We start from the raw sequence: 15,558 nt of genomic DNA on the forward strand, positions 1-15,558 counted from the left end.
CCCTGTGTTCGGGACTACCATCCCATCCAGGACGCCTCCCCAACGGGAGAGACCCACCCGGCTGCTTTCAGTTGGTCCCAAGTCTCTCAATATCTCCTCTTTTGAATCCTGAGTCCTGGAGCAACATGAAATGCAGCCACCCTCTAGGCTGCCATCTTGAAACGCCCCCTCCTATTTACATTTCAATGTAAGCCTTGACTGAGATCTGAATCTGAAAGGGGCTAAAATGTTCTAGCAGAAACTTGATGCTTAGGTCCTTTTAATTTAGGTTTGGATGCAGAAAATTGTCAAACAATTATCTCCCACTACTTGTAGGGAATGGGACTGCTTATATTATATGGGGATACAGGCGAAGACGGAGAAGCAGGGTCTGGAGGTGCTTGAGCCTGCAGGAAGAGCCAAGAAACAAGGACGAAGAGACTTGAAGATAAGGAATCTCATTCCATCTGCCTGCTTGCTCACAGAAGCTGTGTGCCATTACACAAATGGATTTTGATGGCTTTAAGTACCAGGGGTCGGACGAAGGGTTCCCAGGGTGGAATCTGCCAGATTGGAGGACCCAGATTCTATGGTGGGGACTGATACAGCTGAGTTTGTGGCCAGGGCTTCCCGAGACCAGAGTACTGGGCTGGAGATGAGGGGCAGCACATTGATTGTGTCATCACACAAGTACCAATGTGTGCCAGGCAAAAGCCGAGAAGAGTTGAGGACCTGATATCAGGGTTTTTGAGTGCGAATGCGAGTACGAGATGAGCCTCAACCCTAAAAGAATCTCCACCATAAAATCAGGAATCTACCCAGCAGATAAGACCGACTATAGGGGCCAGCCGTAACTATAAAAGTTGTGGCTGGGGGTACCCCCACCCCTCAGCCACCTCAAGGATATAAATTGACCTAGAGGACTCACCAACCTGAAGTCCAGTGATAAATGCAGAGTAGAGCGTCCGGGCAGAATAGAAGTTGGAGCCATGTCCGGGGGCACTGGGGTGTCAGATGGTGTTCCACTCACTTAAGAGACAGTGGAAGATCCCATCCGAGTCACAGCACCACTGTAAGGGAATTTCCATGGAACCACGCTGGATGCGGGAAATCACATAAGGTGATTTATTAAGCAAACAGAGTGTCTCCCTGCAGGGTAAGAGAGAAAATGAGAGGAAAAGAGAAAGGAAAGGGAAAGGGTGCATGCTAGAGAGAGAGGAAAGCCAGGAAGATAGAGAAAAGTGAGTAGGACAGACAGAAGAATCATTACTTGTGTTCTTGATAGGTGCTATTCTGACTGGAGTGAGATGAAAGCTCAGTGTAGTTTGGATTTGTATTTCTCTAATTGCTAGAGATGTTGAACATTTTTTTCATACATTTGTTGACCATTAGTATTTTGACCATTAGTATTTTTTCCATGAAGTGTCTGTTCAGTTCATTAACCCATTTATTGATTGGGTTATTTCTTTGGTTTTTTAAATTTTTTTTAGTTACTTTTATATCCTGGAGATTAGTGCTCCATCTGAGGTGCAGGTGGCAAAGATTTTCTTCCATTCTGTAGGCTCTCTGTTCACATTCATGATCATTTCCTTTGCTGTGAAGAATTTTTTAGTTTGATACCTTCCTATTCATTCATTCATTCATTTATTTTTGTGGTGCTGTAGATTAAACCCACGGCCTTGTTGCATGCAAGGCAAGCACTCTACCAACTGAGCTATATCCCCAGTCCCCACCCCATTTATTGATTCTTGATTTTACTACATGCACTTTAGGAGTATTGTTGAGGAAGTCCATTCCTGAGCCTAAACAATGGAGAGTTGGGCCTGCTTTGTCTTCTAATAGGTGCAGGGTCTCTGGTGTAATGCCTAGTTGAGTTTTGTGTAGGATGAGAGAAAGGGGTTAAATTTCATTCTACTATTTCCAGTTTTCTGAGCACTATTTGTTGAAGAAGTTATCTTTGTTTATGACAGCTTTGTCTAGTACGAGATAAAGCTATTTATTTATGTGGATTTATTTCTGTGTATTCTCTTCTGTTCCAGTGGTCTTCATGTCTGCTTCAGTCAAAAATAGCTAAAACCATGCTATTTTTGTTACTGTAGCTCTGTAGTGTAATTTAAAGCTCGGTATTGTGAGTGCTTCCTTCTTCACTTTTCTTAATAAGAATTGCTTTGGCTTTCTGGGCCTCTTATTTTTCCAAATGAATTTCCTGACAACTTTTTCTATTTCTGTGAAGAACATCATTGGAATTTTAGTAGAAATTTCATTAAATCTCTTGGTAGTATGACTATTTTGACAATATTAATTCTGCCTGTCCAACAACATGAGAAATCTTTCCATCTTCTATGATCTTCCTCCATTTCATTCTTTAGCATTCTGTAAATTTTCATTGTAGTAGTCTTTCACCTTTTTTATTAGATTGAGTCCCAAGTGTTTTGGGTTTTTTTTGAGGCTATTGTGAATGGAATAGTTTTCCCAATTTCTCTTGCAGTGATTTTATCACTTATGTATAGAAATGCATTTGATTTATGGGTATTGATTTTATATTCTGCTACTTTGCCAAATTCCTTTATGAGTTCTAGAAGTTTTCTGGTAGAATTTTTTGGGTCTTCTAAATATAGGATCATGTTGTTGGCAAATAGGGATGGTTTGAGCTCTTATGTTCCTTTTTGTATCCCTCTAATTTCTTTTCTCTCCCTGTGTTCTCTTTCTCTCTTTTTTCCTAATAGCTCTGGCTAGAGTTTTAAGGACTAAACTTTTAAAAAAGTGGTGAAAGAGGGCATCTCTGTCTTCTTCTAGCTTTTAGAGGGAATGCTTTCAATTGTTTTCCATTTAGAATGATGTTGGCCTTGGATTTATCATATATAGCTTTTACAATGTTGAGGTATGTTCCTACTACCCCTAGTTTTTTCTAGTGTTTTAAACATGAATGGATGCTGCATTCTGTCAAATACTTTTTCTGTGTCAATTGAGATAATCATGTGATCCTTGTCTTTGTCTATTGATGTGAATTATGTGTATTGATTTCCATGTATTGATTTCCATGTGTTGAACCAAACTTGCATCCCTGGGATGAACCCCATTTGATCATGGTGCACTGTCTTTTTATTATGTTTTTGTATGTGATTTCCCAGTATTTTATTAATAATTTTTACATCTGTGTTAGGGATATTGGTCTGAAATTTTCTTTTCTTAATGTGTCTTTGTCTGGTTTAGGAATCAGGGTAATAATAGCTTCATAGAATGAGTTTGGAAGAGTTCTCTCCTTTTCTATTTCATGGAATAAATTGAGGAGAACTGGTCTTAGTTCTTCTTTGAAAATCTGGTAGAACTCCACTGAGAATCTGTCTGGTCCTGGACTTTTCTTTCTTGGTAAGCTTTTGATGGTATCTCCAATTTCATTACTTTAAATTTTCTTTTTCTCTTAAATGTTTTATTTGTAAATGACCTGTTTAAATTTTCTATGTCCTCCTGATTCAAGTTGGGTAAATCATATGTCTCTAAAACTTTGTTGATATCTTCAAGATTTTCTGTTTTATTAGAGTATAAATTTTCAAGATAGTTTCTAATTATCATCTGTATTTCAGTAGCATTTGAGTTTTCTCTTTCTCTTCATTAGCTTGGTTAAGATTTTATCAATTTTACTTATTTTTTCAAAGAAGTAGCATTTTGTTTCATTAATTTTTTTGAATTTTTTGCTTCAATTTCATTGATTTCAGCTCTGGTTTGAATTATTTCCTGTCTTCTGCTTTTGGTGTTGATTTATTCTTCTTTTTCTAGGGCTTTAAGATATTGTTATTTATTTAGTGACTTTCTATTCTTCTAATGAATGAGCTCAATGCAATGAACTTCCCTCTTAGAACTGCCTTCTTACTGCCCCAGAGATTTTGACAGGTTGTATCCCTATTCTCATTTACCTCAAAGTGTGTTTTTATTTCATCCCTGATTTCTTCTCTTATCCATTGGTCATTCAGTAGCATATTATTTAGTCTTATTATTCTATTAGAGTAGCTTCTATTTTTTATTTTATGTTGCCCTCTCATTTCATTATGTTCTGAGAGAACATAAGGAATCATCTCTATTTTTTTGTGTGTGTTTGCTAGAAATTGCTTTGTGGTCTAAGATATGGTCTATTTTAGAGAAGGATCCATGTACTGCTAAAAAGAAAGTATATTCATTCATTGATTGGTGAACTATATGTCTGTTAAGTCTAAATTATTAATTGTATTTTTTGTTCTGTAGCTTCTTCATTTAGTTTTTGTTTGGAGGATCTGTCCAGTGATGAGAGAGGCATGTTAAAGTCACCTAGTTTTATTATTTTGTTGTCTATTTGATTCTTAAAATTTAGAAGTTTATATATATATATATATATATATATATATATATATATAAAGGTGCTCCACTGTTTGGGGAATTAACATTTATGATTGTAATGTCTTGTTGATGCTGTTCATGTATAGTTCCCTTAAGCAGTATGAAATGACCTATTGATCCCTTCTGATTAACTTTGGCTTGAAGTTCACTTTATCTGATATGAACATAGAAACCCCTGTTTGTTTATGAGATCCGTGTGAATAAAATGATTTTTTTGCCATCATTTTACTTTCTGTCTTTGAATGTCTTTGCTTATGAGGTAAGTTGCTTGGAGACAGCATTTTGTTGGGTCTTGTGTTTTAATCCAATCTGCCATTCTGTGCCTTGATTGATGAGTTTAGGCCATTTACATTCAATGTTATTGAGAAATGATTTTTATTCTCTGTCATTTTATTTCTGATTTTTAATTTGAATTAGTTTCTCCTTTTATTGATTATTTTTATAGTATGTTTCCTCCTTTGGCTGGTTTTCACTTTTTTTTTTTTTCATTTCTTCTTCACACAATATTTTGTTGAGTATGTTTTGTAGTGCAGGCTTTCTAGTTGTGAATTATTTTAACTTTTGTTTATCATGGAAGGTTGTTTTTTAACATCAATTCTGAAGTTTAATTTTGCTGGGTATTGTATTCTTGACTGACATCCATTTTCTTTCAGGGCTTGGTATATATATTATTCCAAGACCTCCAAGCTTTTAGGGTCTGCATTGAGAAATCAGATGAGACCTAAATTGGTTTCCTTCTAAATGTGACCTGTTGTTTTTCTCTGGCAGCCTTTAAAAGTTTATCCTTTTTTCTGTATGGTAGGCATTTTCATAATAATATGCCTTAGTGTGCATCTATTGTAATTTTGCATATTTGGGGTCCTGTAAGCCTCCTGTATTCAATTTTCCTTTTCATTCTTAAGGTTTGGGAAATTTTCTGATATTATTTCATTGAGAAGATTGAACATTCCTTTGGTTTGTACCTCTGAGCCTTCATCTATCCCAATAAATCTTAAATTTGGTCTTCCCATGTTAGCCCATATTTCTTGAACATTCTGTTCATGGTCTCTTAACATCTTTTCTCCATGATCAACCTTATTTTCAAATTATATATTTTGTCTTCGTTGCCTCAAACTCCATCTTCCAGGTGGTCTAGTCTGCTAGTGATGCTTTCCATTGAAGTTTTAATTTGGTTTATTGATTCCTTCATTTCAAGGATTTCTGCTTGTTTTTTTTTTCTTTCAGAATCTCTATCTCTTTATTGAAATGATCTTTCATTTCCTGTATTTTCTCTCCGATTTCACTCCTTACATCATCCTTTATCTCACAGATCAGTTTAACTATGTACATTCTAAACTCCTTCTCTGACACATCTTCCACAGTGATGTCAGTGGTTTTTGTTATTGAAGTATCTTGGTTTGTTTTGGGTGTTTTGTTCCCTTGCTTTATCACATTGTTTGTGTGTCTACCCATCTAACAGTATGAATCTGAGGCATTAGAATTTCTACCCTGTGGACTTATAGTGTCTCTGAAGGTTTCCAGTACCTCACTGTTTAAGGGGAGATAAATAACAGCAATAACCAATGCAAATAATATACAGTATTAACCCAAATAGTTCCTGCTGTGACATCAACAGTGTTAATTGTCATAGTAAACAGAAATGATGTGATCAGTTATCACCCCCAGTAATAACAGTAAATTTGCAAAAGGGTTTACAATTTCAAATGGTGGACAGGGAGAGAAAAGAAGTGATCTAGGATGTGATGATTATGAGGGAGGAATATGAGGGAGGAATAAAGAAAATATAAGTAAAATACTAAAGGAATAGTGAAAGAGAAAACAATTTCTATTGGCTGTTAGCAAAAGAATGGAGAAAAAGAGAATCATGGAAAACAGATAAGTGAGAAATAAAATATATAAAGTATAAATTTTTAAATTAAAATAAAAATAAAAGAATTCAAAACAAAATTGAGATATACTAATCAAATATCCTTGTCCTCAAAATACCAATCCATGAAAAACAACTGACTTCAAAAATGCTAGAAATGAGAAAAAAAATATGAATATGTATAAGTGTCCATGAACCATTCAGGTCACAATTAGAGAAAAGAAAAAAATTAAATTTAAATTTAAATTTTAAAAAAACTCAATGAAAAGTTAAAGAATTACTTCCTTTGGAGTTCAAAATGATTCTCAGCTTCTCTTCTCAGCAGTGTTAGGTGCTGTGGCCTGGAGTGTGATTCCTGCTCCACCCTCACGGTAGAGTTGCTAGAGTATAAGAGGAAATCTCATAGGCAGAACTTCTGGATGCAGGGTTTAGGTTTGGGTATTCTCTAGGTTCTTTCTTGAATTGTGATTGGTCTAAAGATTTTAAATCAGCACAACCTCCAGGGCCCAACAGTTGCCAGACCATACTGAATCTCCCCTGGGTTCCACTTGTGCTATGAAGGAGCCAATCCTTAGTCCACTCTGGTCACCTATGGACTCCATGTTCCCTGATCTCTTGGGTTCAATCTCCAAACTCAATCTCTCCCACCTCCACCCTTTTGAATTCCCAGCCAGGCACATGTCTCCCATCCAATATTTCAGGCAGGCGAATTGAACTGGGAGGGGAGAAACTAGATGGGTTTCTACCACCAATATTCCCCTGTATAAACCCTTTTCCACGTTTTATTTTCTCCTGGTCACTAAGGCACACTCCATGTTGTGCCTTTTGGGTTTGCCAGGCCTATACTGTGGGCCACATTCAGGTTTGACAGGAGTTAACTCCCCCAGCTGCTGGCCCCCACACTGTGACCGCAAAATGGTTCCTTCTTCTGTCCTTCACAGGGAGCTGGGAGAGATGCAGTTTCTTTCCCACCTGAGGATATTGTGAAGTATACCTTTCAGATTAGTCAAGCAGAATCTTTGATCTCTGATCTCTCCATACCCAGCTATGCCTCAGGCCTCCCAAAAATGTAGGTTCCTTTAATTCCCTTATCCTCCCACTTTGCTTGCAGAGGGACCACTCTAGCTGGTGCCTCCAGTTGTAGCGGCAGTGGCACTAGAGATTTCTTTCTTATTATATTCAATCTCCTGCATCCCTGTTCTGTTTGAATGTCCAGTATTAAATCCCAGTAAAGTCCCTCCACCTTTTTTCCCACCCACCTTTCTGAGAAACTGCCTATCTGCTTTTTTTGGTTTCACACAATGGAGCAGCCAGGAAAGTGACCTTCTCTGTTCTACCATCCCCAGTGATTACTTAATTGGAGATATACTAAAATTACCTCACATTTGTGAGGGAGTGAGTTTTCAAAACGTGTGGGGGGGGGTAAGTTATGACATATTTTATTGATGAAAAACTGTAGCAGATTTTGGTTAAAGTAACTAGCAATCTTATAAACTGAGAAAGGACAAGAAAAACTGACAGCAGGATAAGTCTTTTGAATCCCTCACCAACTGGGCTGGGCACTTCTCTGATATATTGACTAGTTTAACAAGATGTGAGACTATGTGCATGTCAGACAAAAAGATCTAGGTACGCTGCTGCCAACACCTCTCTTTTTTTTTTTTTTTTATTTCATGCCATATTGCTAAGTCACAAGTAAAAAGATACTCTCTCAGTATCTTTTTATATAGGTGATACCAACCTGTAATCCCAGTAGCTCAGGAGGTTAAGGCAGTATCACAAGTTCAAAGCCACCCTCAGCAACTTAGGCCCCAGGCAACTTGTCAAGATCCTGTCTCAAAATAAAAAATGAAAAGGGCTGGGGATGTGGCTCAGTGGTAAATCGCCCACAGTTCAATCCCTGGTACCTAAATAAATAAATAAATAAATAAAAAGATACTCTTCTTTTTCTTTGTTTAGAAGTAATTCTGTAAGCAGAAAATTATCCTTAGAACCCTGGGTTGTAAGAACCTTAAATTTAACCATTCCTCACAACAACTCTGAGTAACTAAGGCTTATTCATATGGCTAAAAAGCTCAGAGTCACTAATTGGGTACCAGAATTAATCTAGGTATTGAGCTCCTTTATCTCTAAGTGGCCCCTATACAAACCTTTTTATTTAGAAGCCTATAGTACTTCATATGCGAGATGACATGTGCCATTAATCTTATTGGTATTTCCTTCTGGAAGTTGCCATGTTGGACTGGATACTTCTGAGAAACTAATTAAAGATTCTGTGGATTTTTCTTCATGCATGGGTCCTGTTTTCTGCAATTTGTAGGTCCATACCCCTAATTAGCAGAGGGAAAGGTAGAACAAGAGAACAATCCCTGAGTGTTCAAAAGCAATTTTCAGTGATTATCTTACTGTCATTCCAAGTATTTCATCCAGATGTCTACATTAGGATGAATTCCTAATCTCTGTTTTGAACTCTTTTACAAGTTGCTATATATAACAGCTCTTTTTGAATTACCCATTAGAGAATAAGATTCTAAAACATCAGAACTTAACAGGGTTGTTTCTCTGTTCTCTTTTGTTCCACTCCTAAAGTCCTTGGAAGGAATTTTTATTGTTACATATTTAGGCATCCAACCATATCTGTTAAGCCTTCCTTCTCCTTGACCATAGGGTACTTAATAGTGAACCAAATCCACCACTCTCTCAAGCTTTTTATGTACTGGTCTGGTTGAAAACATCTACAAGTACATGATATCCACATTGCCTGAGTTTAAGAGGACTTTCCTATAGGGCCAGTTTAATGACAGTTGGATGGTAACATAAAACCAAAATGTCTAACAGTAGTGCTTATCGAGAAGGACTATTTTTTTTCATCAAGAACTTTTCTCTGGGGTCCATGTGTATGCATGTGTGTTGTGTGTGAGGGGATCTAGAAAAGAAAGAACTTGTTACTTAAAAAGAGGATGTTTTACCATCTAAAAAATATTTGTGCCACCATACCCTGTAATCCCAGCCACTTGGGAAGCTGAGGCAGAAGGATTGCAAGTTCAAGGCCAGCCTCAGGAACTTAATGAAGACCTAAGCAACTTAGGACGACCTTGTCTTAAAATTTAAAATATAAACATCAGGGATGTAGCTCAGTGGCAAAGCACCCCTGGGTTCAATTCCTGGTACTAAAAAATAAAAATAAAAATATCTGTAGTGTGCGGATGTATCTCAGTGACGAAATGTATGCTTGCCATGCACAATGCCCTGAATCCCACCCTAGCACCACCAAAAAAAATAGATATCCCTACATGTGTACATTCATGCACAGACACATACACACACAAGCACATACACATATATGTATTTGTAAAGATTCATTTTTAGAGTTCCTACTCTTTCCCCAAGTGTGAATCTTCTACACCTAATAGAAAGAGCTTTGTCAAAATTAGTAAAATATATATTTATTTCTTTAGGAAAGTGAGGAATCCTTTTCCCTTCACTTATTATTAAACATCAAGACATCAGACCAAATATTAAAATACTAGCAAGCCATAAAGCCTGTCCTTCTGTTGCAGGTGCAACAATGAGAGCGAATGGGCCCAGATCCACGAGAACATCATCCGAAAATCCAGCGCCAAGTACTCTGCCCCCAGCGCCAGCCATGGTGACGTATTTCTCTGACTAGAAAATGTATTGTGTTGTATTTGCTAATCATACAGCACTTCTTGGTGTTGATTACTATGTGTTTAGTTCCCTACAGATGATTTTTTTTCCTTTTGTAGGCAATTTCTACTAATTCTTTTGTAATAACTTGAGGCCTTACCTAATATCTGCTGCCCAAGATACATTTTATGTTCTTTCTATGATGAATTTCATGTGCTTTGATCGGTAACTGAAGTTCCAGTTTAAATCTAGAGTGAGAAAGTGAGTTTCAGGGTTGTCACATTACAAAGTCTGTGTTTTTATGAACAAAAATTACCCCAGCCATAAAAAAATGGGAGTAGGACAAATAGTAATATCAATTATTTTATTTTATATTATATTATATTATATTATATTAATATTCTCTATTACTATTCAGTGTTAACATCACCAAAAAAGTTTGACACTAATGAAAAACAATGATTAGTCTGCCAAAAATCAGTCATTCTAGAACTAGAATAGAAAATCTTTACTTCAAAGCAGTTTTTATCTTAACTTCTCCCCTTTTTTCCTTTCCTTTTATTTTAGAGTTCTATATAAATAATTTCTATCTAAAGCTTGGTGAAATTCTGTACATTATATTGTGTTTTTTAAATTAAGCATTAATTGCTTGATTAAATTAGAAGCACTAATTAAAATCTGAGGTGTTTTATATACCCTTGCACGTAGTTATCTAATTTATACAGAACCATGTTTCTCCTTATAATTTTCACCTCCAAATCATTTTCATAACCCTTTTTTTGCATAACTTCCTTTTCTTTAAACTTTCATAGACCTTATTGGAAACTGTATTCCATTTGTGTACAATGAGTTGAAATGCATCTACTGTCATGTATAACTAATTAGAACAACAAAAAACCTCTATATTCATTGAATACAAATCCCCATTCTCCCTACCCCCAGTTCCTGTCAACAACCATTTGACTTTCTGTCTTTACAAATTTGGCTATTTTAGATACCTCATATAATAGAATCATAGAGAAAAATGTCAGCCTTAAATGTCAGTAGAAATATAGTATTTATTGACAGGAATTTTTGTTTCTCTATCAGGTTCAGCAGATACCAAGTAGGAGGGTTCATTGAGAAGATTCACACCAGAGACTGAAAAGATTAAAAACTTTCAGCTAGGATCACTTGATTCCTCTAAAACTATAGTGTGTGGGCCCAGAGATTCTCTCTCACAGATCCTCTTTTTTTAAATGACAGTTTTCCCATATGTGTGTACCTAGATATGAAATGAGGTTAAAGCAAGAAATAAGTAAAATATTGTTTTTAAAGTAGCAGAAAGTTCTGGGAATGTAGCTCAGTGGTAGAATTCTTGCTTAGTATGCACAAGGCCCTGAGTTTAATTCCTAGCACCACAAAAATAAATAAATACATAAATAAATAAATGCTACCAGTAATTTGAAAAACTATCATTCACAGCAATATTTGTCATATCTTTGCTTCGTTTACTTATTTGATTGATAAAGAGGTGCCTTTTTAAATTCTTAGGGCTTGGTATGGTTAAAAGTATGGAGAATATAAAGAAGACACAATGGTAATAAGATACTTAAAAAAAAAAAACTCAAAGAGCAGTTTCCACTGTTACTATACCAGATTAGGATAATGAGTTGTGTCATACTCCCCAAAATGAGCAGGGACTAGGCAATCTGCACTCTGTGATTTTTGTCCAGAATTCAAGGTACTAGCCATTTAAACAGTTAGAAAAACACCCGTTTCTCCATGTTGGGAGGTTCCACAGACTACAAAGAGACTACAGAGAGTCTCAATTAGGATAAGCCTATTGTGAGGAAGTCCCTGTGCCATTTTGGAAGTAAGGAGGAGAAATAGGCTACATCTTCTTGAAGTATGTGTTGGAAACCCGTTAAGATCTTGGTATTAGGTGTTGTAAGTCCCTTGTTAAACAAGAAATTAGAATCCCCTTGTTAATAAGAAATTGGAAATTCAATGAAATAACTTGAACCAGGGTAGAGCCCAGGTCTTCAGACTGCAGGATACTGACCTTTCTACTATATTGCCAAGCTTCTGAATGTGGGTTTTCCATTGCTGGACTCTGGGATTTGCATGTCAGAGAGTTTACATAGATTGCTCAAAGAATAATTCAGGTTTCATTAGTTTCCTTAAACATGCATCTTTATTAAAAAAAAAAAAAAAAAAAGATTTACTTTGCTATATACTGTCATCCATTTTTGTTGTTTTTAGTTTTTGGGTTTTTTTTTTTTTTGAGAGGTGACTATGTTGTCCCAGCTGATCTCAAGCTCATGGGCTTAAATGATCTTCCTTCCTTAACTTCCTGAGTAGCTGGGACTATAGGCATGTGCCAACATACCTAACTATTTGTTAAACTTATAAGCAGTTCATTACCTTGACATATCTGTTTCAGAAGTCCTGTTGCTTTCCCTTCAAGTCAAATCACCTAAAAATGCAGAAAGAATTGCTACATTGATTTTGAGTGCTAAGAATAAATGTATTGTTCAGCAATAATTTACTTAAGTGAGGCTCTGTTATATGTGGCTTTTCATTTCCATTGTTAGCCACTTTGATTTGCATCCACAGATTGATCTTTTCACAATCTAGTAGCATGAAAGTCATTAAGGAAAAGTGAAAATAAATAAAGCAGTTAGCACACTGCTTTCTATTTATTTTTAAATTAAGACTAACTATAGCTTCATTTACATGTTTTGGACTGAGATTAATTTATATAATCCTCATTCAGTAAAAGGCACCAGGGAGGTGGGGTGCGAGGACTGCAAAGTTGCTGTCCAGTATTACACACAAGTATCAATTTGTCCAGTTATATGAGCCAATTTTAACCACAGATGAAGTTCAGTAAATGGCTTTCTTATGTCAGGTAATTAGAGGGATCCAATTGAGAGAGAAATTGTATAAACTTGATTAGTTTCAAGTTCTTATATTTTAGGGCCCAACTGAGATGATGGATAGGTAGAATATCAAATGTTACCAAGGGACTGGTTACATACTGGGTAAGTGAGCGGATTACTTTTCTAAGCTCTTCATGGATATTCTTGCCAGTGAGCACCATGCCTTACCATTATTTGGCATATCCCTCAACCAGGGGTTTAGAACTAGGAATGAAATCCAAAAGTTTCAGGATAACAGTCCTTATGAAAGTGGATACAGTTTTTGTAGCCTCCATTTGTGGTTTCTATCATTCATGGTGTGCCTTTCCACCTGAACTCTTGCTTAAACTGAGACTTTCCTCTTATTTAAATGTAGAGAGCAGCTTCTCAGGATTCCTTTGGGTAGCCAAATCTAGCGGTAACTCTCCTAGAACCTTCAGTCTGCAACCTCACAAGTTTTGCTTTGCTTCAAGGTACTGTAGGGCATCAGCAGTACCAGTCAGGGGAAGAAGCTGGGCTACCATGCTTGCTGCTTCAGAAATATTTAGAGTCAGAATGGTAGGAAAATGGGTTTTATTCAAAACCAGCTTTCAAGGAAGCTAGAAAAGTTCCATTGTTTCAAAAATTCCACCTTGGAAATCTTTTAAGGGTGAGCAATCTTTTAAAAGAGAGGAGGTGGTGAAGAGACAAAAGGCAGGGAATGCTTCCATTCTCAGCATTGCTCTCAATTTCAGAGCCAGCAGAGGTGGGGGGCGCGGGGCATGCAAATTTAGTCCGTTTCAAAGGTCATTTTGGTTGCTCAGAAAATGCAGAGGCTTAAGGCATACACTATGTACTTAATTAATTCTTGCCAATACAGAATGATAAAGCAGTGACTTTTTTTTTTCCATTGCCCTCCAACTACCACCCCTTCAAATTCTAGAGACTGTCCCATCCTTAGCTATTTGTTCGTACTAGTCTAGCTCCTAAGTCAGTAGATTCCTGTGTACCCTGTTGATAAGATTTGATAGCCATGTGAAGACAATGAAAATAAATGAGTTGGAGTTGAGAGGGAAGGGCAGGTTCACCCACGCTACTCTTCTCTACAGAGATAAGTGTGATCTTGGTTTGGACTCACAGCCTTTCAAGTTCATAAACTAATTATAGTTCAGTTCACCTAATGACTAGTAAAAAAAAATTATTTGAATGGTCAAAATTCCCAAACCTGATTGTCAAATCACAATATCCCTGGAATATTGTTTGCATTTCAGGACACTGTGAACCTAGTACTAATGCCTGGGAAACCATGTAGATAATCCCAAGGTTTCTTGGGAAATATGAGTTTAACAGAATCAATGAAATAATATTTAGGTTCTGTCTGAATTAGAGCAGAATCAAATTTCCTCTCTGACTCTCTGTGAGAGTATAACAAAACCCCTTTAAAATTAAAAGCCTCAGTCCTCCCAATTTCCTGATAAATTGTTTTTCTGCAACTGAGTTTTATCCTGCTGAGAAAGGGAACTAAAGAACTGGCCTTGGGCTGGGAACCTAGCTCAGTTGGTAGAGTGCTTGCCTTGCAAGCACAGGGCCCTGGGTTCAATCCCCAGCACCACCAAAAAAAAGAAAAAAAAGAAAGAACTGGCCTTAAAGTTTGGGCAAAGGTGGTGCAAAAGGTTGAAAACTGAAATTGTAGCATATCACTGGCTAGCACAGCCTGGCTACATCTACATCTGTTTTTCTCCTTACCTTTGTTCCTATAGGACAGGCAGAATCAAATTAGCTGCCTTCCCAGTTTGGGACAAACTGATTATACTTCCTTTTTCCTTTTTATGTCACTTTCTCTCACTTCTGATGCAGGAAGGTGACCAAATAGTGCCAATAACAAGAGTACATATTCCTAGTTTCTGAAATACTTTTATCTGTCTTATATGATATCTGGAATGATCTTCTCTTTTTTACTTCTCTGCCCCCTCCCCTTCCTCCATTTCCAGATAATTATTTTACAGTTGTGCTTATTACAGCCTTCGTTATAGTAACACCTTCTTCCTTTGCTTCTATAGATGTTTACTTTCTGCTCAACTCCCAAGTTTATAAATTATCGAGGGTGCTTCCAGCTGACCCATAGATTAGCACCTAAATTCATCATCCTATAAACAGCTAGTCCATTCACAGTGTCAAAGATGACAGTACCTAATTCTGTACAAGCTGGACCCTAACAGCCTTCTAGCCATCAGGGACCCTTAGGAGTGCAGAATAGAAAAGGATATCTCAAGAAATTCTAACTTCGTGCAGAATCCAAGGATGCATGTTATGAACCTGAAGTCAATTCATCTTTAGGGAATATTACACATTCTTAAATTCTGAACAAAGATCATCTGGAGGGTCTGAAATTCTCATAAGATCTGATGTGAGACTTAGCCCCATAAAAGCACCCCATTCTTTTTTTGTGGTGCTGTGGTTCCTGAAGAAAGAATATGATGTCTACTCTTTGCTTTCTTTGTAAGCCAGTGTAAAGTTAAACCAGCAAGTTACTTCCCACACTGACATACTTCTAGTATAAGACCCATTTTAGTTCACTCATTTCCAGCATATAAGATACCCTGATCCAGATTCTTCATTGGTCACACTGTTTCTAGTAAGTACATTTCTATGAGTTCCTGAATGTACAACTCAGGTAGTTCTGCCCTCTCATTCGGTATTAACTTGGGTCCAGGCAGCCCATGGCTGGATATTGGGGAACAGAGAGGAAGTAAATTCAGTTTCCCAGATCTTAGTCTATGATTCTGTGGGATATTGAGGTCACATTGACGT

General features: G+C 36.9%; 1 protein-coding gene across 13 annotated transcripts in view; it reads left to right on the forward strand.

The window, feature by feature from the left end:
- The window catches only part of DOCK3 (dedicator of cytokinesis 3), a 726,815-nt gene that overhangs the window by 584,576 nt on the left and 126,681 nt on the right, over positions 1–15,558 (forward strand). For all 13 annotated transcript variants that reach the window (XR_013757339.1, XM_079101030.1, XM_079101031.1 and 10 more), the window contains exon 13: positions 9,778–9,866. Coding sequence is in view for 12 of the 13 variants with exons in the window: in XM_079101030.1 (XP_078957156.1) it covers positions 9,778–9,866 (89 nt within the window). In the remaining variant the exon portion in view is untranslated. The remainder of the gene's footprint in view (positions 1–9,777; positions 9,867–15,558) is intronic.

Source organism: Sciurus vulgaris (assembly GCF_902686455.1).
Source record: "Sciurus vulgaris genome assembly, chromosome: 10".
Taxonomy (NCBI): Eukaryota; Metazoa; Chordata; class Mammalia; order Rodentia; family Sciuridae; genus Sciurus; species Sciurus vulgaris.